The sequence below is a fragment of the Schistocerca nitens genome, chromosome 2 (assembly GCF_023898315.1).
Source record: "Schistocerca nitens isolate TAMUIC-IGC-003100 chromosome 2, iqSchNite1.1, whole genome shotgun sequence".
NCBI classification, from domain to species: Eukaryota; Metazoa; Arthropoda; class Insecta; order Orthoptera; family Acrididae; genus Schistocerca; species Schistocerca nitens.
The window spans coordinates 650432803-650460265 of record NC_064615.1 but is presented as its reverse complement, the minus strand read 5'-3'; the positions used below and the strand labels follow the sequence as shown (position 1 = coordinate 650460265).

The 27463-nt window shown below is 40.3% G+C and overlaps 1 protein-coding gene across 2 annotated transcripts in view; it reads right to left on the bottom strand.

Moving 5' to 3' along the window:
* LOC126236769 (geranylgeranyl transferase type-2 subunit alpha) overlaps positions 1-26257 on the bottom strand; it is a 97449-nt gene extending 71192 nt beyond the window's left edge. Inside the window, exons 1-3 of one of the 2 annotated variants that reach the window (XM_049946338.1) lie at positions 26079-26257; positions 25892-26002; positions 8014-8138 (exon numbers count right to left, since the gene is read on the bottom strand). In XM_049946338.1, coding sequence (XP_049802295.1) covers positions 8014-8138; positions 25892-26002; positions 26079-26081 — 239 coding nt within the window. In that variant the 5' untranslated portion in view covers positions 26082-26257. Of the gene's footprint in view, positions 1-8006; positions 8141-25891; positions 26003-26078 lie in introns of those variants that run through there. The other variant, XM_049946339.1, reaches the window with a different exon arrangement.
* Positions 26258-27463: the final 1206 nt, after the last annotated feature.

The window sequence follows — 27463 nt, the reverse complement described above, 5'->3', positions numbered from 1 at the left end:
CTTGTGGACAAATCATGTGTAAAATCTGTCATACACTCCCACTTACAGTCTCCTACCATAATCCAGTCTCAGGTATTTCCTCTCCCATAAAATCTAGGGTCACTCACAAAAACAGCAAACGAATACACCACATGAGCTGCAATTAGTGTGCAGCATTCTACATGGCATGTTAACTAATCCTCTATCCATCTGCATGAATTACGACAGCCAAACTGTAGCTAAATGCAAATTCACACTCCCTTCATAGCATTTTCGTTTTGCATGTTGGTATTCCGGTTGCTATGGGTTTATTTATTGATTGTTATCTTTTATTTGTAGTTCCCTGTTGCTATCTGAGTTGTCATTTGGAGATAGTGAGTGGAGCTAAGGACACTAGTAAATGGAATGCCAAGCGGAGAAATCAGAACATTTCCAACGTATTCATCTGTATGAGTTCAGCAGATGGGTGACAGTAGCAAAGGCAGCCAGGAACATTTGCACCGTGTATGGGGATAATGCCACTGAACAAAGCACGGCAAGAAAATGGTTTTCACATATTAAGGAGGATTGTTTTGACATTAATGACTCCAAGTTCAGGAAGACCTTCAGAGTTTGATGATCTAAATACATTTATCCACAATGATTCATGTCAGTGTACTCGAGAACTGGCAAATGTGATGAACTGTGATCATTATGGGAAATAGTGCCTCTGTGCTAACGTAAGAGAAAGGAAGGAATGGATGAGCCCAAAAAAGCAGCATTCACAAAAGATAATGTTATGTATCTGATGGAACAGCAATGGTGTGGTGTACTACGAATTGCTTCCCTAAGGTGTAACATCATTGGTGGTATTTACAGTCAACAACTGAGACATCCTGCAGAAGCAATCCAAGAAAACTGACCAGAAAGACTGCATGAAGTGTTGTTACTCCTTGACAATGTGCACCTGCATTCTGCTAGACTGACAGAAAACACTATAGAGAAGTTGTGTTGGGAAGTCTTACTGCACCGACCTTATTCACCTGACCTTTTCTGCTCTCTATCGAACAACCTTCAAGGAACTTCCTTTCCGCATGAAACTGTGCTCCAAACATGGCTTGGCAAGTTCTCCACTTCAAAACCATGTGATTTCTACAGTTGGGGAATTGAAAAGTGGTGGCAGACGATTGTAAATAGTGAAGGAGACTATATTATTGATGACTAAAGTCTGTGCCATGTGTATCTGTTGTGTTTATTAAACTTTTAGAAAAATGCTACAAACTTATGCACCAAACTAATAGTAATACATAAAGTAAAATTGTTTCCTTAAGATAAAATGTGAAATCTATGTGAGAAATCCACACTGCTACCTGACTTGACTTGGTCTTCTTTATGGTTATTTCAATAAAACTGTAGTGTTCCCAGCCCATCATTTTTGACATGAGGGCACAAATTATATTATTTGTTGTGTGAAATTGTGGTTAGTTTAGGCATCAGTGAGTGTTGCAAGTGACTAGGGGCCCATAAACTTGCTCTCATTACATCAACAATTAAAAGTGCTTAAAGCTGGATATCATTTCTATTCATTTCATGAACTGGATGTTAATATGAGACCTTCATTCATCAAATGGAACACTGACTGCTCCACTAAATGCATGGAATATCTTTATGCAACCTTTAATTCTGGTGTAACACCCCACTCACTTGTCCAGTCTCCACATTTTATAGCAAGAACATGTTAAAAGAGATCTGGGAAGGGGTTCACACAGCAAAATTCTGCTGTCTGAGTAAAAGTAAGTATAAGTAAATAGAATATGCAATTAGATGTCAAAATGCAAAAGGCTGCATTGCACTGTGAGTCGTGTGATGCCCATTTATACCTTCACCCTCACTTTTCCATTCCGATATTTTCTCCACCACTACATCTTGCACTTATTACGCTTCCTCCCACTATCCTACTTCTCCTATGAATCTAACCCTTTTCAGTTCTCATTTTGTGACTTCCACAGACAGAGGACGACTTGTCTCTCCCTCTATTGTGCCACTAATTAACTCCTCATCATCTCTTTGTTCCCCACAGCTTAAAGTCTTTCAGCTGTTACTTCTTCCCTCTACTGACACTGGATAAATAATGGTAGCTCAAAAGCCAGATAAGTCTCTGCGATTTTGTGTGTTTCTTGCATTATGTGAATGATATATTTGTTTATTGCTTCCACACTGAAAATTCCATTAATAATTAGGGAAAAGCAATACTGTTTTAAAAAAGATGCTGTGTACCACTGTTTTAGAAAAGAAGTGGTGAATCTGTGGGACTATACACACTAAAAAGCTAACAATGTCATAGCAAGAATTTAATTGTTGTCACAATTTAAACTTGAATTCACATCATGAGTCCTTGATGTGCTGGTTTAGGGCTGACAGGTGCAAACCATGCTATGTTTCCGTATCAGTTGTTGCTAAACTGATGCAGTGATACTTGATTCAGAGTTTCTGGTCTGGACCCTAAGCTACACTAGCGGCCTGGATTAAATTCCTCGTGTGTCTACACAATCTTTTGTAGACTGGGGAATGGGGTAATTGTTGCAGATTTTTGAAAAGAATAGACTGTTTGCCAGCAACAGACACTATTCTCTCCTTTCCTTTTATCTCCACAAACACAAATAAAGCAGTCTACTTTCCTTCCATTTATTATAAAAACAAATCACTCAAGTATCTGAACATTTTACTTTAAAATTTAAATGTAAAATGAATATTTCTTAAGAGCACAATGAATCCAAGAAATCAGTTTTACATATTTGTTTGATAGCAGCAAGAGCTGATAGCTACAAATAATCAATATTTCTTAAAAGACATCATAGTCGCCATTGACTGTTTATACAGTCAACGGTGACTACGATGTCTTTTAAGAAATATTATATGACTGTGAATCCGAACGATGAGAAGTTAAACAAATAATTAAAGTTTACTGTCAAGTCACAATAATAGACTCGTTAAACTACCTTTAGGCTGAGAGCAAGTACTCAGTAACTTGTAAATGGGCATATATAAAACCATTGTTGAAGAATTAATCAGGCAAAGCATTCTTAGATTTTTATGTATTTGTACTGTTCCAGGGTTAACTACGGCTTTAAATTGCACAGTTTATGAGCAGGTTACTGACAAGCATAATGCAGTCTCCATTTTATGCACAAAAATGGCTTCCTCTCATGTTAAATCAGCGTCCGGAGGTAAAATAGTCCCCCATTTGGGGGGGGGGGGGGGGGGAGACAACTTGAACGGAGGCAAAAAATCAAAACGAGAATTGGTACCTGGAATGTTAGAACTCTGCTACAAGCAGGAAAACTAGAAAACCTTAAAAGAGAGATGGAAAAGAATCATATGGACCTCGTAGGAGTTGCTGAGGTAAGATGGAATGGACATGGAGACTTGCAGTCAGATGAATATGTGTTGTACTACTCAGGAGGAGAAGTAAAAGGAATGAATGGAGTAGGAATGATTATGGCAAAGGAATTGGCTAAATATGTGGAATATGTAGACTATGCAAATGACCGGGTTATTGGTGTAAGGCTGAAAGGAGCACAAAAAGATTACTGATTGTCCAGGTGTATATGCCAACTTCAGAACAAGATGACCAAATTGTAGAGGAAACGTAAAATGTAATAGAGAGAATAATGGTCGAAAATAAAAAATGCTGCAAAATAGTAATGGGAGACTGTAACGCCATTGTGGGAAAAGGGAAAGAGGGAAACATAGTAGGCAGTCATGGTCTTGGAAAGAGAAATGTTAGAGGTGAATGGCTAATTGATTTCTGCAGGGAAAGGCAGCTGATAGCGGCAAACACATGATTCAAGAACCACAAGAGGAGGCTCTACACTTGGAAATCACCAGCGGATAAATACAGAAACCAAATCGATTTTATACTGGTAGAAGAAAGATACTGGAATGGAATCAAGAAGGTGCACACATTACCAGGTGCAGATATTAATAGTGACCACAACTTACTTATGGCAGAAATAGAAATAAGAATGAAAAAACTGAAGAAGGTGATCATGGTGAAGAAGTGGAATCTAGATAAGATAAGATTCAACAAAGAACAAATTGCAGAAATGCTGTCTCGGGAGTTTCCCAACACATTACGAGACAAAGAACCACCTCATAATGCCAACGAGTACTGGAATATGCTGAAAGAAGGAATCATTAAAGCAGGACAGCAAAATATAGGGTATGTGAAAGGGAAAAGGTCAAAAAAACCATGTGTCACACAAGAAGTGATTTCAAAGATAGAGGAGAGAAGAAAATTGAAAAACAAGAGCACTGAAGATGCAAGAAAGACATACCGAAGGTTAAATAATGAACTGTGAAGAGAAACAGAGCAGGCTAGGAAAAAATGGCTAAAAGAGGAATGTGATGAAATTGAAGAACTGGACAAGAAGGGAAGATACGACCTACTATACAACAGAGTAAAGAGTATGACATGGGAACAAAACAGAGTAGGAAATGCTACTATGGAAATTTTGAGTAAAGACGAAGAGGTAGTGTACAAAGATCATGACGATGTCCTCCAGAGATGGGAAGAACATCTAAAAGAGCTATATGACACAAATAGCAAACCAGAAACTCTGGAACTTGAATCACACAACAGTGTAAGTGATGACGAGAAAGGACCAACCATCATAATGGAAGAAGTAAAGTCTGCCATAGCCTGCAATGAAAAATGGCAAAGCGGTGGGTATAGATACGATACCGGGAGAAATATTAAAATGCTTGAACAAAGATGGAATAAGAGAAATATTGAGATTATGTAATAAAATATATGACAGTAGTGAATGGCCTGAGGACTTGCTGACTACAGTAATGATTCCATTACCAAAAAAACAAGGAACCAAGAAATGCAGCAAGCACAGGACAATCAGCCTCATTTCACATGCACCCAAAGTGATGTTAAGAATAATTAATAAAAGACTTGAAAAGTAATGGAAGAGAATCTTGGCGAGGAGCAGTTTGGCTTTAGACGGAATACGGGCACCAGAGATGCAAATGGGTTCCTACGAATCTTGGGAGAAAGATTTATTGAAAAAGGAAGAGGCCTATATATGTGCTTCATCGATCTAGAAAAGGCATTTGACAATGTGGTTTGGGACAAGCTGGTGAGTATAATGAGGGAAAAGAGAGTGGACTGGAAAAGCAGAAGACTTTTAAACTCATGATATCTTGAAACTTCCTGGCAGATTAAAACTGTGTGCCCGACCGAGACTCGAACTCGGGACCTTTGCCTTTCGTGGGCTAGTGCTCTACCATCTGAGCTACCGAAGCACGACTCACACTTGTTATTCAAAGCTTTACTTCTGCCAGTACCTCGTCTCCTACCTCCCAAACTTTACAGAAGCTCTCCTGCGAAACTTCTGTAAAGTTTGGAAGGTAGGAGACGAGGTACTGGCAGAAGTAGAGCTGTGAGTACCGAGCCTGAGTCTTGCTTCGGTAGCTCAGATGGTAGAGCACTTGCCCGCGAAAGGCAAAGGTCCCGAGTTCGAGTCTCGGTCGGGCACCCAGTTTTAATCTGCCAGGAAGTTTCATATCAGCGCACACTCCGCTGCAGAGTGAAAATCTCATTCTGGAATAATTATATCTTAATCAGTTAAAGTGAGAGGAGAAAGTAAAAACTGGATCGGACTAGGAAAAGGAGTAAGACAAGGATGCTGCCTATCACCTACTCTTTTCAACCTCTACTTGGAAAATATGATTGACCAATGCTCATTAGATGACAAAGGCGTAGAAATTGGAAGAAGAAGAGTAGGGTGTTTGAGGTTTACTGATGACATGGTCCTTCTAGCCACAGGGGAAAAAGAATTACAGGATTTGGTGGACACCATTGAAGCTAATGGAAAACAATATGGAATGAAAATTAACACAAATAAAACAAAAGTAATGGCACTAGGAAGAAATAAGGAAATAAAAATTATGCTGAATGGAGAAATACTAGAACAGGTGCAAAATTTTAAGTATCTTGGAAGCAGGATAGACACCGACTGGAAGTGCACCACAGAAATTAAAACAAGGATATCAATGGCAAAAAGAGGCATTTTATAGGAAAAGGAGAATTTTCTGCCGCGGTCTGGACAGAGAACTCAGGAAGAGACTCATAAAATGTCTTGTGTGGCGCTGAAACATGGACTATGAGGAAGAAAGACAGAGAAAGGCTGGAGGCTTTTGAGATCTGGACATGGCGGAGGATGGAAAGAATAAGTTGGATGGACAGAGTAAAAAATGAAGAGGTACTGAGAAGAGTGGGAGAGAAAAGACAGTTACTAGATGTAATAAAGAGAACAAAAAGAAATTGGATCGGGCATATATTAAGAAAGAATGACTGACTGATCAAAACAGTTTTAGAAGGTTATGTAGAAGGGAAAAAGGAAGCGAGAAAGGAAGAGATTCTGGATACTGGATGACATGATAGACAGTACAACATACAGCAGCCTTAAGAAGGAAGCAATGGATAGCAGAAAATGGAGAGGCAAAGGACCTGCTAATATAGCAGATAACTGATGATGATGACTGACAAGTTAATTACAAATAACCTTCTATGCGAATATCTGACATGTAACTGTAGGTATCATATTACTGTCACTGTTCTCATAAAAATGTCAGATAATCTGAAAGTATCACGTACAGACAAAAAGGGAAGAATTCATGCTTTTCAGATATTAGAACAGCTTTTACAGATTTTAATAATCTTCTTGGCAAACTCATAAATCTGTTTTTCTCTCTCTTGTGAGCTCTGTCAAGGTGATGTGCAATTGGTCCTGTTGTATTAGACAAGATGCCAACTTCTTGTAAATTTCAGAACAACCATGGCACAATATGATAACATTAACAGTGTTAGGGCAATAATTCGTTTCTGTTGTATGCATTAATGCAACGTCTACCATTTTGTCTCACATTATCTGGATGAAATATTGAAAGACACAGAAACTGGTACCTCAAAATCACTAGCAAATCGCACATTATAAAGCAAAGGAGGTTATGAAATAAAAGTACCGGCTACAAAAAGTCTAATTTAAATACCTAGACACTGATAATACAAAACTGATCAAAAATAGGCTAATAATTTGTAAAATAATGATCATCAGACCCTTTGTCTGATGTCCCAGCAGTTGTAAGGATGTTACAAGTGGAAGCATTACATCACTTTGGATAACCATGTGTGCAAAAAGCAACAGATGCTTGGAGTGATAAAAGAAAACACAAAATATATATTACATGGTTACACACAGTATCTGTCATATGTGACACCAGTATTTTAGTATTGTTCTACATCTTCAATTCATTAAGGAGAGTAATGAACATGAAATGATCACCTATATCAAACATCGGACTTAATTTGAGGAAGAAGTTTCTGAAACTGTACGTCTGGAGCACAGCACTGTGTGGTAGTGAAACATAGAGTGTGGGAAAACTGGAACAGAAGAGGATCGAAGCATTTGGGATGTGATGATACAGACAAATGTTGAAAATTAGGAGGACTGATAAGCTATGAAATGGGGAGGTTCTGCACGGAATTAGAGAGGAAAGAGATATGTGGAAAACACTGACAAGGAGAAGGGACAGGATGACAGGACACCTGTTAAGACATTAGGAATGACTTCCAGGGTACTGGAGGGAGCTGTAGAGGGCAAATACTGTAGAGGAAGACAGAGACTGGAATACATTCAGCAAATAATTTAAGACATAGGTTGCATGTGCTATTCTGAGATGAAGAGGTTGGCACAGGAGAGGAATCTGTGGCGGACTGCATCAAACCAGTCAGAAGACTGATGACTCAAAAAAGAGGTGTCAAAAGACAGAACAATCTTAGAGAAATGTATACTTGAATGTGAGAAATCAAATTCCACTTGTCAAGATAGAAACCAGTATATGACCAACAGTAAACATCAGAATAGCATCAATTGTATGGTATTAACTGTAGACACCATGATGAAATGTGCTGAACGCTGTAACAAAAGATTCAGGTGGCAACATGTTAACGTCTTAAGAAACTTAATGTTACTCACAATGTACCTGAATTCCTGGAAATGTAGTAGTGTCTCTCTCCTTATATTCCATAGTGTATATATATCTGGGTTAGCTGTTAGAAGCTGTCCGATTGCTTCAAGAAGCTCCTCATCCAATTCATCATTCTTGCGCTAAAAAATAAATTAATCAGTTAAAAGTTCTTACTATATTCAAACTAATTACGTCAATAGAAGGTAATGTGATATTCTAACAAACTTTTTTTTCCATTTCAGTAATACCAAAAACAACTTTTATAAGAATACAGGTATTTACTTTGTTAGTATGGTATATACTAATGTCAACTTTACTTTTAATAACTTTAATACAGAGGTACACACACCACCTCAGACAACATAACTTTCTATGCAATAAATAGAATTTTAAAATCATACACAAAACACTGAATCAATGTGACAAGGCTACCAGAAGCTATACAAAGAGACTGCTCTGTGCCTTTCATAGCAACTAAATTACATTACTTGCATTAATGATGTTACCAGATTATAAGTTTTATGTGGTACCCAAGTCATACTATCTGAGGGATTACAATATTAAGTACCCTAAAAAGAAATTACTAATGTAGCAGATGCTCTTCAAACAGGTGCCCGTTGCATACTAATGTAAATACATTTCCTGTCTACAACTGTATAAGGAGTATACTGCCATTTTTGAGTCGGGCACTCAGTATCAATATTTCCTCTTCCAATATTTCAACTGAATAACTCCCAGTCATTGTCAAGAAAGTTAACAACTGTCATTGTTTGGACTTGTCAATGGATTGATGGTTTTCAACCAAAATATCTGAAGAGAAAGTAATGCTGAAATTTCCTGGCAGATTAAAATTGTGTAGCAGACCAGGACTCAACCACGGCACTATTGCCTTTCATGCCCAAGTGCTCTACTGGTCAAGTTATTCAATCACGATCCACAGACTACCCCAGACTCATCTATTATCTTTCAAACTACACAGAAGTTCACCTGTACATCTTGCTGGACTAGCACTCCTTTCTTCCAGGAATTACACTATCAAATGAGGTTTTCAGGAATCTGTACTGAAAAAGGGAACTAGTATTTTTAGAATTTTTGTGTGTCCATTGTTAAACCACTTATATTCCCATTCTCAGCTACTATAATATTGATGACATTGGGGAGGACTGTAGCGTAAGGTAGGAAACGAAGTTCAAGATTAGGATACCACACAATGTGTTTGAATACATCCCTAATTTCTGCTTCAATCATTTTTTCGAAAATTAAGAAAAAATTTCATAAAGAAATGCTGCATCATAATTCGGTGATTCACAGTCACTTCCACTCATCTGTCTTAGAAAACTGCAAGCTACTCTCATTATGATTACTTCAAATTCACAGTCACTCGGTGCATTGTCATGAAACTATCTGTGTGTAGGACGATGACTGCTGATCACACAGATTCGTACTAGAGCTATTAAGCAGCCCTCACATGCTCAATATTATTGACAATAATATTGTGCCCATATACTGCACTGAACTGCAAGGCCAAGAACAGCACAACAATATTGCAAAATATATTGGCAGTAACGTAATCTTGCAGAGTAACCATGTAGCCAATGTATTACCACATTACGGGTGCCCAAATCATTACTAAGCCCCCCACCACATTTCACTTTTCGTACATAAACTTAGCTAGAAGTTGGGAACAAATCAAGATTCATCTGAACAAATTACATTCGTACAATGCTCCATAGTCCAAGTTTTATGACTTTGGCACTTCTTTTTTCCTCTTATGGAAAATTGCATCACTGATGAGTGGTTTTGGAAATCCTGTTTTCCCTGCAATTCCCTTCTTATAGAGCTCCCATTGTGTGTGGTTTTTTGACAGAGCTCGCAAGTGTGACATTCAGTTCTGTAATGACTTTTGCAGCTGTCATCCTCCATCCTCTTATTTTTCGTCACAATCCTCTTCAAGTACCCACAGCCATGATCACTCAGCACAAACTTTTGTCCACATTGTGACATAGCGGATGATGTTTTTCTGGTGTTCCTGTATGTGGTATATAAATCTTTGGTACGGTGCCTCTTGAAACACCGTGGTTCCAGAAGCATCCACCATAAGAGCACCAAAAATTTGCCCATCTTCAAATTCTCATGGGTCATTCCATGTCAGTTCAGCCAGGGGCTCCAGCTCATAGTCTCAGATTTGACAAATTCAGTACACTAATTCTACCATGTGTGGAACACTCGTGTACAAAGTATTAGTTTCCCCTGTCAATTAGTTCCAGAATTATGACTTGTGAAAGAAGGTGGCGTGGCCCGGAGATAGCAACCCGCATCTGGCAATCTATCTTCAGACCCAACTTCAGGTCTTAATAACTTTGGAACTATTCCACACAGTCAAGTGAAATTTTTACAACCCAGTAACATCCATTTAGAGAACACACTCCATGAATCAAAACACCAACAACATATTTCTGAGGGAAAATAAAAAATTCCAAAATATGATTTTAAAAAAATGTAATACGTTAAAAGGTACAGATTGTAGATGCCCTCTATGCCAAATATAATTCACTCAAAAAGGATATAAATTTTTTTGTGGTAAGCTTAATGTGGCCTAAACTCACACACAACTCATCATGCCCATATCAGTCACAAAAACTAAGTTACATGCACACGAAAATACAAAAATTTGAAAAATTACCTGAAAAACATGGATTTTAGAAGTGTGGTAGTAGCACAAAAGGGACAAGTGGAATCCAAGCCAAATTTCACACACTGCATAAGTAGACCATAATATAATATATGGCAAAATTTCAACTTGTTATTGCAAGGCATTTGTGTACAATAAAAGTTAACAGAGATGTATTTGGTTATGTTTCTTTTAACACGATTTAGCAAGTAATAGTGATGATGCAGACAGCTTGTTTCAGATAAAGCTGCAGCAATTGTTGGGAACCATCAGGCAACAGAAAGTTAAAGAATGGTAGCTTTCAGGGACAGAATGAGTCATTGTTAGGCAGGAACAACAAAGGAAACAAGAAACAATTACAGGTTACTCATGTTTTTAAGATTCTAGTTCAGACTGGTCAGTACTGTTGTGGAAAGTCTGTATGGAGGCAGAAGTGTGTACTAGTGGTGCTTTTGTTCAAACAAGTTGCAGTATTGGTAGAGCACAAGCATCTGACTGCCATAAAACAACATATGGAACAAAATGTGGCATTCGCTTTGTACTGTATGATTTGGATGAATCGGACCAAGATTTGTTGCTATGGAGATCTGGGATACACCCTGTGGGCACAAGAAGTACAGTTCCAGGAAACTTTAGTGTTTGTTATCATCATATGAAAGTGTTTCTGGATAAGTATTCTTTCCTACAAAGAAGTTGTTTTGATCCATTTCGGATTCATAAGAAGACGGTGAAGTGTAGCCTCAGAGAAATTGATATACTGTTCCAGAGCTCCCCACTCCCAAATTCACTCTCTCTTACCCATAGGTGATCTCTACAAGGTTATTATTACTAATTTAAAACTGTCAGTGACTATACCAGTAGCCTCAAAGTTCTGTTCTTCATACAAAAAATCCATATCCAGTTTAATAACAGAGCAACTGAGTGACTGGTTAACATACGAGGGGCATTCAATAAGTAAGGCAACTCATTCAGGATTCCAATACACCATATTATTCCCCACTCTTCTGGCTACAAAGCCCTATTTTTCAATATAATCTCTATCTATTCAATGCAATGGCCTTAATGGGAAGGCCTGCATGACCGCATGGTACAACTCTATTGGGCAATGTTGGAGCCAACATCTTGCTGCAACAATAATCTCCCCATGTACTGTTTCCCATGGAGTGCATCTTTCATTGGGCCAAACAGATGAAAGTCAGAAGTGACAGTTACAGGCTATAGGGTGGATGAGGAAGAGCAGTCCAATGAAGTTCTGTGAGCTCCTCTCGGGTGTGCGGACTTGGGTGAGGCCTTGCATTGTCATTGAGAAGGAGAAGTTCATTAGCATTTTTTGTGGTGACGAACACACTGAAGCCACTTCTTCAATTTCCTGGTGGTCAAACAAGACACCTTTGAGTACCTCAACCTGTGGAATGAGTGTGTCTTCAGCATCGAGATGTTTGTTTGTGATCCATCAATCACCTCGAATTAGAGAGTCTGTACAGTCCAACATTGTAGGAGTCACAGTTGTACGCAGCTGGCTGTCACACAGGAGATCGAACAGGTTTATGTGATCCTGTTGCGATGATGACAGATGTTTCGCTCAATCACTTATTATGAATTTGTTCCCTGTCCAGTCTCTTAGTCATTCAGCAAGCACCTATGAATATCTAGGGTGCTCTGGCTTTCCCCCAAAAGAAATTCAATGACAGGTTTTGGCTTGAAACGCAGCTCCATTACAGATGCCATTTTGAAGGTTATGTATAGTGCCACCAGCTGTCCGAACTTCATGGAGCTACCGGGGCTGAAGTGGGAATATTCCACAATGTGCCACAACAAACTCGGAATTTTTTCAATTGAAACTGGCCAAGAAAAAAAAGGTGTAGCATTACTGATTGAATGCCCCTCATAGATTACCACATCCCCTCTTATGTGCAAATTTTCTGTAGTAACTATTTGCTGTATTGCATTTAAATAATTTAACAACTGCAAATTCACTCTCAGTGGCTGAATGTCCACACAAACAAGAAATATCAAACTTATTCTTTAGTCCAAAATGATTTACCATATATTATTAATCATTTACTCATTGAATGTTCAGACAGCAGACTTTTAGATTGTGGTGTCACCGCCAGACACCACACTTGCTACGTGATAGCCTTTAAGTCGGCCGCGGTCCGTTAGTATATGTAGGACCCGCATGTCGCCACTATCAGTGATTGCAGACCGAGCGCCGCCACATGGCAGGTCTAGTCTAGAGACTCCCTAGCACTCGCCCAGTTGGACAGCCAACTTTGCAAGCGATGGTTCACTGTCTACATACGCTCTCATTTGCCGAGACGACAGTTTAGCATAGCCTTCAGCTACATCATTTGCTACGACCTAGCAAGGCGCCATATTCAGTTACTATTCTGAACAGATACTATTGTTAATCATGTACCGTCAAGAGCGACATTCATCATTAATGGATTAAAGTTATGTATCAAACTAATTATGTCCGCTTCCTGAATTCTAATTCCTTGTCATGTTCCAGACTTCACGTCAGTATAGTCCTTCCCTCCTCACGCCAGCCTGCGTGAGCTAAAACGCGTGCATTTCGGCCTCCACTAGTAACACGGTGTTGGCTCTTCTGCCAACACAACATAGACTGCAACTGTTATTCCCTTAAGACTGTACATTGTGTTGAGGTGCTAAACAACCCTTTACACTGCCGTTACTTATCTCACAGGCTTCTTCCTTCCACTGACTTCAATTAAAAACTCATTTAGATGTAGAGGAGGCACTGTTTTTAACTCACACATGACATTTGACACTCTTTCTTCTACCTTCTACCACCTGCCATGCAACGCCAAAACATACCGAAACACTGGTTATTGGCTCATTTCCTTGGTTGTAGTTGCAAAACTGCTGTCAAGGTGTAAATGCTGAGCCAGTGGGTGTCTGAGTGTTGGCAAGCACCTGGTTTTCCACATCAGGTCTTGCATCACCACAGTTTGTTAATGGGGTTTGTTTGCTGTGATGCACGCGTGCAGGACAGAAACTTGAACCTCCTCTATGTCTACTGAATTCTCACTTTTTAATTTTAGTATTGTCTTCCTCAGTTCATGCTATGTTATGGGAAACAGTGTCATTGTGCTTGCTGTTTAAGTCAGTGTGGGTGTTACATGTGTTTTGGAAGATTTTGTCGCAACACATGATCCTCCTCCTTTAAGGTAATTCTACAGTAGCATCTTGCACATTCATATGATGATAGCTCTATGCAGTGTATTTCAATGTTTTCACACCATTGATCTGTATTAAATACCACCGAGTTGTTCAGTGGCTATAATTCAACTTCAAGCTGATGTACTTTATTTTTAACATACTGCACTTTTTTTCTACGTTTCAGGTACACAATGAAGAAAACTCTGAACCAGTTGAGATACTTTTGAGGGACAGGAGCCTGTTGCTACAATTTATCCTAAAAGAGGCCTGGTGCTCATACACATGACAATAGGTATTTGACCTTGTGTGGCCCTACACCCACATGCTGTACTCTCACTAATCAATTCCACCAACCTCCCTTTCCCAGTCCGGTTGAGGTACAGACCTCGCTTAGTGTAGTCCCATCTCCTGATAATCAAACAATGGAAAATCCAGGATGGAATGTAACAATATTATGAAAAGGAAAGTTGCCACTCACCATGTAGCAGAGATGCTGAGTCGCAGATAGGCACAACAAAAAGACTGTCATAAATAAAGCTTTCGGCCAGTAAGGCCCTCATCAACAATAGATGATAGACACACACACACACACACACACACACAAATGCAACTCACACACAACTGCAGTCTCAGGCAACTGAAACCAGACTCACACACACACACACACACACACACACACACACACACACACACACACACACACACTCGTGCAAATGCAACTCACACACACAACTGCAGTCTCGGGCAACTGAAACCACTATCAGTTTCAGTTGCCTGAGACTGCAGTCATGTGTGTGAGCTGTGTCTGCCTGTTTGTGTGTGTGTGTGTGTGTGTGTGTGTGTGTGTGTGTGTGTGTGTGTGTGTGTGTGGTCTATTTTTGACATAGGCCTTACAGGCTGGAAGCTTTATTTGTGACAGTCTTTTTGTTGTGCCTATCTGCGACTCAGTATCCCATCTCCCGATAGTCATTCAAGAACTTCATATACATAACATGATGCCATGAATAAAAGCGTTTTAACTGACCTCTAAAATACATTTCCTCCTCCAACTCCATGTTATATGCTGGTGGTATACCTCCTGTTGTTGCTACAGTCTTCTATATTGCTAAATAAAAGTTACATCCTGTGATCTTCTCTGTTTTATCACATCAAAATAAAATGAATCTTAAGGGAACAAGAGAAAGAAACCAACTCTATATTCTATTAATTGCTAAAAACTTTTATTTCTCGTGTATTACTTCCATTTCTATTTTTGCTGTAGTGTCTACTTTGAGGTAGAAATCTTCATGGTGTGCACATCTTAATCACATTTTATAGCCTGCTTGGATGAATAGTTGAGGATGGGATGAAATTTTGTCTTTACTATGAACACAGACATCTGTTGCCATTTCCAGTTCCAATTAAAGGCTTCTGAATGTGTGACTGTGTTATGCTTCAAAGTACATTACTGTAAATACAAGAGGAAATTATCAAGGGTTATAACAGACACTACACTCACATTTTTGTAAGTTCAACACATACACAAAGAGAGAGGGAAAAATAAGGTTTTTTAGTCAAAAGTGTGAGGAATGATATGGTGTATTGGAATCCTGAATAAAACCAACCTGTTTCGAGGGGGAAAAAATGTGCTGCATTACTTATTGAATGCCCCTTGTATGTTAACGAGTCACACAGTTGCTCTGTTATTAAACTAGACATAGATCTTTTGTGTGAAGAACAGAACTTTGAACCTGCTGGTATAGTTATTGACAGTTTTAAATTAGTAATAACATCCTTGTAGAGGTTACCAAAGGATATTATCAGTGTGTATCATTAATGTCTTCATAGAAAAATTGGACATGCTGTTAGACGAATTTAGAGAGGCTAAATGACACTGTAACAGGTGGAGATCTGAATATATAACAACTCCCCGCCCCAGCCTCCTCCTTACCCCCACCCAGTCGCCATTCCCATCATGCACCGGTGATGCTGTCTGAGACTGCAGTCATGTGTGTGAGTTGCGTCTGTGTGAGTGTGCGTATGTGTGTCTATTGTTGACGAAGGCTCAAGGCCACAAGCTTTAATTGTGAGAGTCTTTTTACTTTGCCATCTGCGACTCAGCATCACCGCTATATGGTAAGTAGCAACTTTCCTCCTCATAATATTGTTACATTCCATCCTGGATTTTCCACTGTTTGATTTGAACACATAAACATAGTGTCACAGAAATGAAAAATCTACTAAGACAGAGATCATGCCTTCCTTGACAATATTTTCTTCAACTTTGTCAATTTTCAAGGTACAGAAGTACGAAGTGACGAGACAGTACTTCCATTTTCAGATCCTAATTCTGTATCTTTAAAATGTAGAAGTAGGTTCCCTGTTGATAAAAGCAACATAAATAGCCCTGTCCTGAAATTTATTATCAGACCTTTCATTGATGATAAAATTATCAGTCTTTGTAAGTCTCTTGCTGACAAAAACTGGTTTGGCCAGTGTTATGGTGACGTATGGTTTGTTAGCCAAGATAACATTTGACAAGTTTTTAAGCATTTTTATATAATTTAATGACAACATTCCCGTAAAGAAATGCAAAGTAACTGGCAAAGGCTTCAAAACCAAAGTTCCAAACAGACAAAATACATGGTATACTAAACAGCTGACAAATCTGAAAAATCAAACAGTGTTGTACAACATATTTAATAGTCTGAAGATTGACCATGGCAGATTAACCTATGTTGCACTTAGGAATGAGTATAAGGAAGCCATCATGGAAGATAAAAAAGTACACAATTGCAGCAGTATTAGTAATTCCACCAGCAAGTGGAAAGCTGCATGGAAACTAATAAATAGTGTTGTCAAAAACACAAGAAACAATTAATTAATATCTGTTCCCAAAAATTCAATGATTTTTTATTAAATCAGTTGAAAAAGTAGGAAAGTCTGTTATCAAACCTAATATCAGTTAATAAGAGCTACTTTTTAAAAATGTTTGTAGTTCATCACCAAAAAAAAGTATGTTTTCCTTCTCTGATGTCTTGCCTAGTTTCGCTCTAAGAATAGTAAAACAGATGAAATCGTAAAACAGCGAAGATGCACAAGACATATCTTGTGACCAGCTAAGGAAATTAATTGATTTTATTGTGCAGCCCTCAACATATTGTGTAAAAAAAGTATATATCCAAGGGTATTTTCCTTATGAACTTGAAATGTCTAGTATAGTTCCAGTATATTAACAGGGATATATGGACTCACCTTCATGTTACAGGCCAATTTCCATAGTCCCCACATTTTCTAGATTCAAAATTGTTAAGGCTTTCGTGGCCACTTGTTGACAAACTGCCTATTGGCTTCTGTCTCGGGTTCTTCGGCCGACGTTCATCTAATGATTTTTCTGACGTTTCGCCAGCACGAGTGGCTGGCATTGTCAAGCTTCACCCTCCATTGCCGGTGGTGAACTGGAGGCGAGCTCGCAGCCGCAGACTATATGTACCTGGCGCGCCAACGTCCGAGGGCTTCTCCGCGGTCATTTCCGGTGCGGTTCTCCTCTTGCTACCTGCGACGGTCGTTCGCTGCAGTACGGGAAGCCAGGACCCGTTTACCTTAAGGCTTTCCTCTTTCTTGTTGAAACTGTTCGTGTGATTTTGGATTTCTACAGCTTCTCTGAACAAGCGCGAATGATAGTGCTTCTCTACAGCCAGAACTTTCGTGTCGGCGAATTTTATTACGTGGTCGGTCTCATTCAGTGCGTGTTCTGCCACGGCCGATTTCTCCACCTGCCCCAACCTGCAATGTCGCTTATGCTCTTTGATCCTGGTGTTAATGGATCGTCCAGTCATTCCGACATAAACTTTTCCGCATGTGCAAGGTATACGGTATATTCCCGACATTGCAAGTGGGTCTCTTTTCTCCTTCGCCGATCTAAGACACTCTTTGATCTTCCTTGTCGGTTTGAAAATCGTCTTTACGCCGTGTTTGCGCAATATACGGCCGATTCTGTCCGTCACTCTGGGAATGTATGGCAGAAAGGCCGTACCCGACATTTCTTTTTCTGGTTCCTTACTTCGCCGAGTGCTTGGCTCTGTTACACTTCTAATGTAATTTGTGGAGTACCCATTGCTCCTCAGAACAGTTTCCAGGTGTTGCATTTCTCGTTTGAGGTGTTGAGGCTCACATATTCGTCCTGCTCTCGTTGCGAGCGTACTAATCATGCCTCTTTTCTGGCTCGGGTGGTGGTTTGACAGTTTGTGGAGGTATCGGTCCGTGTGTGTCGGTTTTCGATACACGCTGTGTCCCAGGTTTTCGTCGTCCCTTGTGACCAGCACATCTAGAAATGGCAGTTTCCTGTCCTTTTCTACCTCCATGGTAAATGTTATGTTGGCATGGAGGCTGTTCAAGTGTCTCAGGAATTCACCGAGCTGTTCTTCACCATGGCTCCACACCACGAAAGTATCATCGACGTACCTGTACCACACCTTAGGTTTGCAAGTCGCCGAGTCCAGTGCCTGTGCTTCGAATTGTTCCATGAAGAAGTTGGCCACCACTGGACTGAGAGGACTACCCATGGCGACACCTTCCAGCTGTTCGTAGAAATCGCCATTCCACGTGAAATAGCTCGTGGTGAGACATGCATGGAAGAGCTTTTTGATGTCTTGCGGGAACATGGAACCGATGTGCTCCAGAGCGTCGCTGAGTGGCACTTTCGTAAATAACGAAACAACATCAAAACTGACCAGGATGTCAACACGGAGAGACTTGGCAAGAACGGATCAGGAACTTCTGGACATTTTCTATCAACTAAGTAGCAGAATGCATCGAGACGACTGGGACAAGATCGACAGTATCACTCACAGGAGCATGCAGAACGAACTCGAGCGCTGCACCAAGCGGCAAAAGAATAAGTTTGAAAGATGCCGGAAGCAGACCGACAAGGCGATTCCCGAAATGTCACACACAGTGGTCAACCTCACTGAACGACAATTGACCGAAGAGGAAGTGTCAGTCCTTCAAAAAGGAGGGAATTTCGCTATCATCCCGAGAACTATACCTAGGGAGGACATCATTGCCAACACCGAAGCAGCCATTCGGACACTTCCTTGTGAAAGGGCAGAGGAAATACGCACTGAAACAGCCAGGATACTGCGCCGAGCAAAACCACCAGCTTGCAACCTGAAGAAAGAAGAGGAACAAGCCATTAAGAATCTCAACGCCGATAAGAGTATATTGGTACTGCCTGCCGATAAGGGGAATGCGACCGTCGTAATGAAGACCGAAGATTATGAGCAAAAGATTCGAGACCTATTAGATCCGACGACGTACCGAAAACTAAACGCAGATCCGACGCAGCGTATCACTCGGAATACGAATCGATTAATCAAGGCGTCTTCTCTGCCGGCGGACATACAGAGAAACCTGCGCAACACAGAAGCCCTACCACCTCGGCTGTATGGATTACCCAAGATCCATAAGAACAACGTTCCACTGAGACCGATCGTTAGCGCTCCTGGCTCACCAACGTATAAACTGGCGAAACACTTGGCCTCTCTGCTACAACCACACGTGGGAAAGACCGACACATACATTAAGGACTCAGGACATTTCATTGAGAAGCTGAAGAAACTGAAACTTGCGCCAAACGACATCCTGGTCAGTTTTGATGTTGTTTCGTTATTTACGAAAGTGCCACTCAGCGACGCTCTGGAGCACATCGGTTCCATGTTCCCGCAAGACATCAAAAAGCTCTTCCATGCATGTCTCACCACGAGCTATTTCACGTGGAATGGCGATTTCTACGAACAGCTGGAAGGTGTCGCCATGGGTAGTCCTCTCAGTCCAGTGGTGGCCAACTTCTTCATGGAACAATTCGAAGCACAGGCACTGGACTCGGCGACTTGCAAACCTAAGGTGTGGTACAGGTACGTCGATGATACTTTCGTGGTGTGGAGCCATGGTGAAGAACAGCTCGGTGAATTCCTGAGACACTTGAACAGCCTCCATGCCAACATAACATTTACCATGGAGGTAGAAAAGGACAGGAAACTGCCATTTCTAGATGTGCTGGTCACAAGGGACGGCGAAAACCTGGGACACAGCGTGTATCGAAAACCGACACACACGGACCGATACCTCCACAAACTGTCAAACCACCACCCGAGCCAGGAAAGAGGCATGATTAGTACGCTCGCAACGAGAGCAGGACGAATATGTGAGCCTCAACACCTCAAACGAGAAATGCAACACCTGGAAACTGTTCTGAGGAGCAATGGGTACTCCACAAATTACATTAGAAGTGTAACAGAGCCAAGCACTCGGCGAAGTAAGGAACCAGAAAAAGAAATGTCGGGTACGGCCTTTCTGCCATACATTCCCAGAGTGACGGACAGAATCGGCCGTATATTGCGCAAACACGGCGTAAAGACGATTTTCAAACCGACAAGGAAGATCAAAGAGTGTCTTAGATCGGCGAAGGAGAAAAGAGACCCACTTGCAATGTCGGGAATATACCGTATACCTTGCACATGCGGAAAAGTTTATGTCGGAATGACTGGACGATCCATTAACACCAGGATCAAAGAGCATAAGCGACATTGCAGGTTGGGGCAGGTGGAGAAATCGGCCGTGGCAGAACACGCACTGAATGAGACCGACCACGTAATAAAATTCGCCGACACGAAAGTTCTGGCTGTAGAGAAGCACTATCACACGCGCTTGTTCAGAGAAGCTGTAGAAATCCAAAAACATGCGAACAGTTTCAACAAGAAAGAGGAAAGCCTTAAGGTAAACGGGTCCTGGCTTCCCGTACTGCAGCAAACGACCGTCGCAGGTAGCAAGAGGAGAACCGCACCGGAAATGACCGCGGAGAAGCCCTCGGACGTTGGCGCGCCAGGTACATATAGTCTGCGGCCTCGAGCTCGCCTCCTGTTCACCACCGGCAATGGAGGGTGAAGCTTGACAATGCCAGCCACTCGTGCTGGCGAAACGTCAGAAAAATCATTAGATGAACGTCGGCCGAAGAACCCGAGACAGAAGCCAATAGGCAGTTTGTCATTTTCTAGATTATTTGAATGTATTATTTACCAACAGTTATATGTTTATTTTGAAAATTTAGGTATACTATGTAGTCAAATACCTATTTTGAGTTTCTGAGGACAAAGGGCTTCCCTCAAGTCACTTTTTGTGACCTAAGCAAAGCCTTTCACTGTGTAGGGCACACACAACTTCTAGGCAAAAACTATTAAAATCTTATCTACAGAACTACAGGCAAGTTGTTTGTGTTGGCAAAGGAATGTCCAGTATAGAACAAGTGAAGGTAGATGTTCCACAGGAACCTGTACTGGGCCCTTTCCTGCTCCTAATAATGATTAATGACCTGCCATTATTTATTAAATCCAGTACAGTGCTATACACAGACAATACCACTTTTCTTCACAGTAGAATTGATTTTAGTAATCTTAAAACTTGTGTTGCAAAGTCAATTGCTCAAGCATCCTACTCGTTTAAAGCAAATGGATTCTTGCTAAATGAAAACAAAACACAGCAGATAGTTTTTAGTCTAAAAGACAAGCTTCCATCAGACAATTCCCTTTATGTACAATACGTACAATATATTAGTGGTAAGACTCTCTCTCTCTCTCTCTCTCTCTCTCTCTCTCTCACACACACACACACACACACACACACACACACACACACACACACACACACAATGGTTAGACACCCATGAAGGAATTTGCCAAATGTAACACAAAACTGTAGTGCTGGTAACTAGTCTGTTGTTCCTTTTAAATTATCAACTGTATTATATCATGCGAGCGAGATTGTCGCCTAATGACGATTCCATTATCACTATTATTATTAATCAGCTGCAACTAGACTTGTTGTGTATTCAAGTTGACTGTCCAGTCATGCTGCGCATGTTGTGTTGGCCCTGAGCAACAACCGACTACCACCAGGGCCCCACACTGCCTCATTCTGACTTCAATTACAAGAGCAGGTGCACCTCTGCTTGACACAACACCAAGGCAGTACAATGCACTGCTGAGTAAGGTTGCTGCCATGCCTTATTGATGAAAGTGTTGGCTTCGGCACACCATTGCCAGCCCATCCTAGCCAGATGCTACTGCCCCCCCCCCCCCGCCTCCACCTACTGTAGACACAATAAATATTTGTCATCACTGGTTGCCTTCATCTTCTGCACCTACTCCCCCATCCATCAGAGAACCACTTGCCTCCTGCAGTCAGTCCACACCTTTAGACAACATAATAAATGAGTCCTTTAGTGCATGTATTTTCCCAAAGTATTTAAAGCACAGAAGTTGTGCCCTTACTACAGAAATATAATGTGAACAGCAATGAAAACCACAGGCCAATTTTATTACTGTCTGATTTTCTCAAAAATATCTGAATCAATCACGAAATACAGTTAAACTAATAAATACAAACTGTTTAGTGAAGCACACTCTGGTTTCGGAGGTGGGAGAGGTACGATATCAGCGGTAACTGAGTTCACAAATGTGCCACTTGAAGGTCTTGACAAGGATGACTGTGTTACAAGCACGTTCTTAAATTTGTGTGTGGATCTGACACTGCTGACCACCAAATACTAAACAAGCTACAAGCACTAGGTGTAAGAGCAACAGCATAATTCCAGTAAAACAGAGTGAAAAAGGTATAGATAGTTCATGTGTCTGCTTATGACAATTGTGCAGTAAAATAACTATGAGACAAGAAACATATGAACATAGGCCACCCTCAGGGTAGTGCATTGGGTCCAGTTAAGTTTACAATATTTATGAAAGACATGTATCTCTTTGCTGATGACAGCAACATAATTACTGATAAAAACACCAGAACTCTTATCAAAGAAAGCAACTGAAACCTCAAGAATGTTCGTAACATGGCAGCATGTAACAGGTTAATAGTGAATATTAAGAAAACAAAGAGTGAGCACTTCAGGAAAAAGAGGGAAAATAATTCAGTCACATTAACCCTTTGCACTCTGTTATTCAGCCACGTGGCACCTCTGTGCACTCTTACTTAAATTGCAGCTACCTAGATGGCAAGCATACCACAGAGAACAACAGAGTGAGTCTCTTTGAATACAATGTAGCTACTGGCGAAATATTTGGGTATAGGCTACATTAAAACAAACAGTGCTCTTTCATTTAAACATAATTACATAAGCATTACACGGCTGATATTTTTTGAAACTCTCCAGGGTGGTCTGTTTCCCATCGTCATCTCACTCAAATGAATCACTGTCATCATCAAAATCACTGTCACTCTCTTTTTCACTTGGATATTCCTCTAAAAGATCTACACTCTCTTCCTCAGAAAAGACTGAATGTGAAGAACTAGTCATTTTGCACCTATTAACTTGAACATAACAATTACAGCTTTTCGCTAAACACAAATGCTACAGTTTGATGTCAAGTTAACACAAGTCTCCCTAGACGGCAGTACTATGCAGTATGGATGCTTAGTGTCATATGAAGCTTGACACCAGAGTGGAAACCAAATTTGCAATGGTGAGTGCCACTCACTGTTGGACTGGAATAGATCAAGCAGTTTAAAAAAAAAAAAAATGGAGGGGGGAAAGGGGAGGGAAGGAGGGGGGGTGAGGGTGTGTGTGTGGGGGGGGGGGGGTGAGAGAGAGAGAGAGAGAGAGAGAGAGAGAGAGAGAGAGAGAGAGAGAGAGAGAGAGAGAGAGAGAAAAGATTGTATGGTATTATTGTTTGGAAGATCCTGGTTGGGGTTGTTCAGCTTCCTGGTACAAGTCTCTCCATCTGACATCACATTAGCAACTTTCATAAATTTTTGATGAAGGTGAAATGAAGTTATTAGGACAACACAGACACCCCATACCTGTGCAAAGACAATCTCCATCCTGGCTGGGAATTGATACCAGGACTCTGTGACCCAAGTGGCAGCGACACCATTAGACCATGCACCGTATGATGTGAACACATTAAGCATCAAATGATGTTGTTTTAATACCACTCTTTGATCACAATATAAAATCCTACAACAATGACTGGGATGAGGATAAGATCAGAATAATTACTGCACGCACAGAGGCATTCATATAACAATCACTCTTCCCACGCTCCTTACGTGAATAGAACAGGAAGAAACCTTAATAACTGGTAAAATGGGACATACCCTCTGCCATGCACCTCATGGTGATTTGCAGAGTATAGATATAGATGCAAATATATTGACATCATCTGTATGTTATGGAAAGGTAGATAATTAACTCGAGGTAGGTGTTAAGAGTTATCATTATTTTAAACTTGATGTGGGTTCAGAATAATTCATCTCATATCTAAAGAAAGTTGCTGTTACCAGCTGAACATAAGGTTTGCAGAAGCCATGGTTGATACGAGACTGACAAAATCAAAATTTACTTCAAATGATAAAAAGAAATACATGGGGTACAATTGCTTAAGAACCTGCACGGAGTATTTCACAAAGACTAAAAGGTGTTGGACTGTTTTTATATGCTGTTAATTCAATTGACTTTCACCCATAATTTTCAACTTCCCAGGAGTGCAGTAATGCATTAAACATGAAAACGGCATCCGGCCAATATTCACAGGTGCATGTCATTCAGTTTAACATGTCAAACAATGGAAAATCCACGATGGAATTTAACAATATCATGAAAAGGATGGTTGCAACTCACCATACAATGGATATGCTGAGTCACAGACAGGCACAACAAAAACACTGTCAGAAGATGAGCTTTTGGCCGAAAGCTCACTTTCTGAAAGTGTCTTCGTTATACCTATCTGCAACTCAGCATCTCCACTATATGGTAACAACTGTCCTTTTCAGTCCAATATGTGATAGGTACATGAACTGGTCTAGTGTATAGTGTCAACATGTGACAGTGCTGTGGATAAGACATACAAATATGTTAGAAGCAATAGTAGGCATGGAATTATTGATGGGCAATTTTCATAATCAATACAACATTGCATATCTTCAAATCAGCACCAATAGTGTGTCATGATGGCGAAGAGAGATTTTCAAATTCTCTGTGGAGTAGTGGTTCACGCCGAATGAAGGTTATTTCCACTAAACCACCAGCATGACCATCACAGTAAAGACTGAACAAACTGTACAAACGGGATCACCTGGCCTAGAACAGATTTCTCTAAGATGGGTTGTACTCGTAATGGTCAACACTTTAATCCCTTCCAGTCTTGCAAACATATTCAGAAGATCTGCATACCCCTTTGAGGTAGGAAAGCCTGGTTAGTATTTAATTTCATATAAACACAGAATATATGCCAGAAATAATGGTAAAGCAAATAACATACTATGAAACTATGCACAGAATACAATATTAGGAACCAAATAGTACACATGTAATAACATTTTATAATGTTTACAATAGTGCTATTTTTGGGGAGTTTTAGAATGAAGAAGGAGAAGAAGATGATGATGATGAAGAGAAGAAACACTGATGATGGCATTACAGTCAGTGAAACAAGTTTGGGAAAAATAAAATAAACAAAATCACAAGTATTTTGCATCAAGGTGGACCCACAATATCAAGTTGTTAAGCAATGAGCTATTGGAGAAACACAAAGTTGCACTGGGAATGACAATGTCTTAAACATTGAATCCCCTCTCTCAGTTCACTCCCCTTACTGACATGCAGTCACAGATAATACAGTAACATTTCTTGTCATTATGTCGTTCATAATGTTGCTCTGTATTCAGTTCAGTTTTTTACTATATCATGAAAACGAAAATTTACGCATATACTCTATATTTTCTACACAGATGAACTGTATTTTCTATGTGGAGCGCGTGACTTGGATCACACCTTTACTATCAGTTGGTTTCTGTCTTATATACTGCAGTAATTGCACGCAGGTGAATCTGATACAAATGATTAGTGCTCACAGATGGCCGTATTTCTTGCTCAAATATTTATATAACAGCTTAAGTGGCAGATTGCTTACCTTCCCTAATATGAATATCAAAGCGGCAAATACATATTTAATTGCTACAGAAACGACATGAAAATGGAAAATTCACTAACGTTACCTTCCTGAAAACTTTCTCCATTCCAGCACGGTACAGTTTAACTTTTTTTTCTCGTTCCTTCCGCTTTATTTCTTGCTGTTCTGCAGTTGTTCGCGTCTTGACACGGCCGTGCTACAATTAAATTTAGATGTCAAAATCCCTTATTTCTATCACAAATAGGGTGAAAATAACAGCAAAATCAGTTTACCATTCTGTAGGATGATTATTCTATGGCTTTAGTTAAATTCAGACCTCTGCTGCTAAACCATATACAAGTTTTCCGATTACGGCTTCAAACACCACACCCCCCTTAACTTTGTTCTGTTATTGTTGTTTTGCCCCGCATCCCTATCAAGCACCTGACACTGAACGCGTAAAAGTCGAATATTACACGATTCACATCGAAGTAAAATATCGATTTGCAGAAGTATCAAATAAACGACGGTCGAGATTGTACTCCGGAAACACATTCGACTGTATCGGGCCTGTCGGCTATATAATAACGAGCTCTCCCCCCCCCCCCCCCTCCCGCGCCACACACACACACACACAATCACAGACACACAAAAATCCCGCCCTCCCACCCACTTCGTATTTCTTCCCCCCATCAGCCCTTGGCTGTGGTTTGACATATCCGTGCCAACTTTTTAGTGCAGTGTTTTAAGTGAGTGTTCAGTGTTGTTCGTCTTTTCCGAAGTGTTGCGAACAGAAATCATATTGTCGTTGGGTGTGATTTATATATCTCTTGCGAACAGAAACCAGAATGTGGACGTGTTTTTTTAATTGTCTGTCTTACTATTCTACCTGTCTGCTTCCTGTGTATTTTATTAGCATCGCCCCTTTATTTTATGTTTTACCTTCCTCAATTTTCCGTCATTTTACACTTGAAGTCACCGTTTTTATCGCCTGCTTTTATTGTTATTGTCTTCTTCCTCTGGTTTAAAAATGCTGTAGGCTGAAGGGCGGCATACCAAGCTGCTGGCAGGCCGCCCCCTTTGGGGGGAATCGAAATTCAATAAAGGAAGAAAAAAAACACAAGCGACGAGTCGCAGCGATCCACCGCATGCGACATCACCTGCAATGTGTTACTCGCCACAAAACTCAAACACGGGCAATTTATTAAGTAATTTCAATCAGTATGACGAACGCTACTGTGTCGAGAAGTCCCACTGGAAAATTAACTGCTGTATTTAGCAGCAGTTGCAATTGATTCCCGTTTCCCCAAGAACACGCGCAAAAAATAAATTTAAAATAAAAGAGAAATATAATGCATTGAACGCTTTTCTTGAATTCTTTTAGGTTACTATACACATTGTATTAAATTTTTCACTGTCAACAAGTGGATTGTGTACATCTTTCCAGTGAGGTAATACAACACGTATTACGTTTATTAGCCCTCAATTCCTTTTTTATTCATTACTTTACGATTAAATTGCAAGTATTTACACATTTGTTTGTAATCTTGATGTGCCTAGAGAGATGATGTCGATAATAGCACTACTGATAAAAGTAACTTTTGTTATATTCGCTCGAGGTGACGCTGTGAGTAGCACACTGGACTCGCATTCGGGAGGACCATGGTTCAAACCCGCC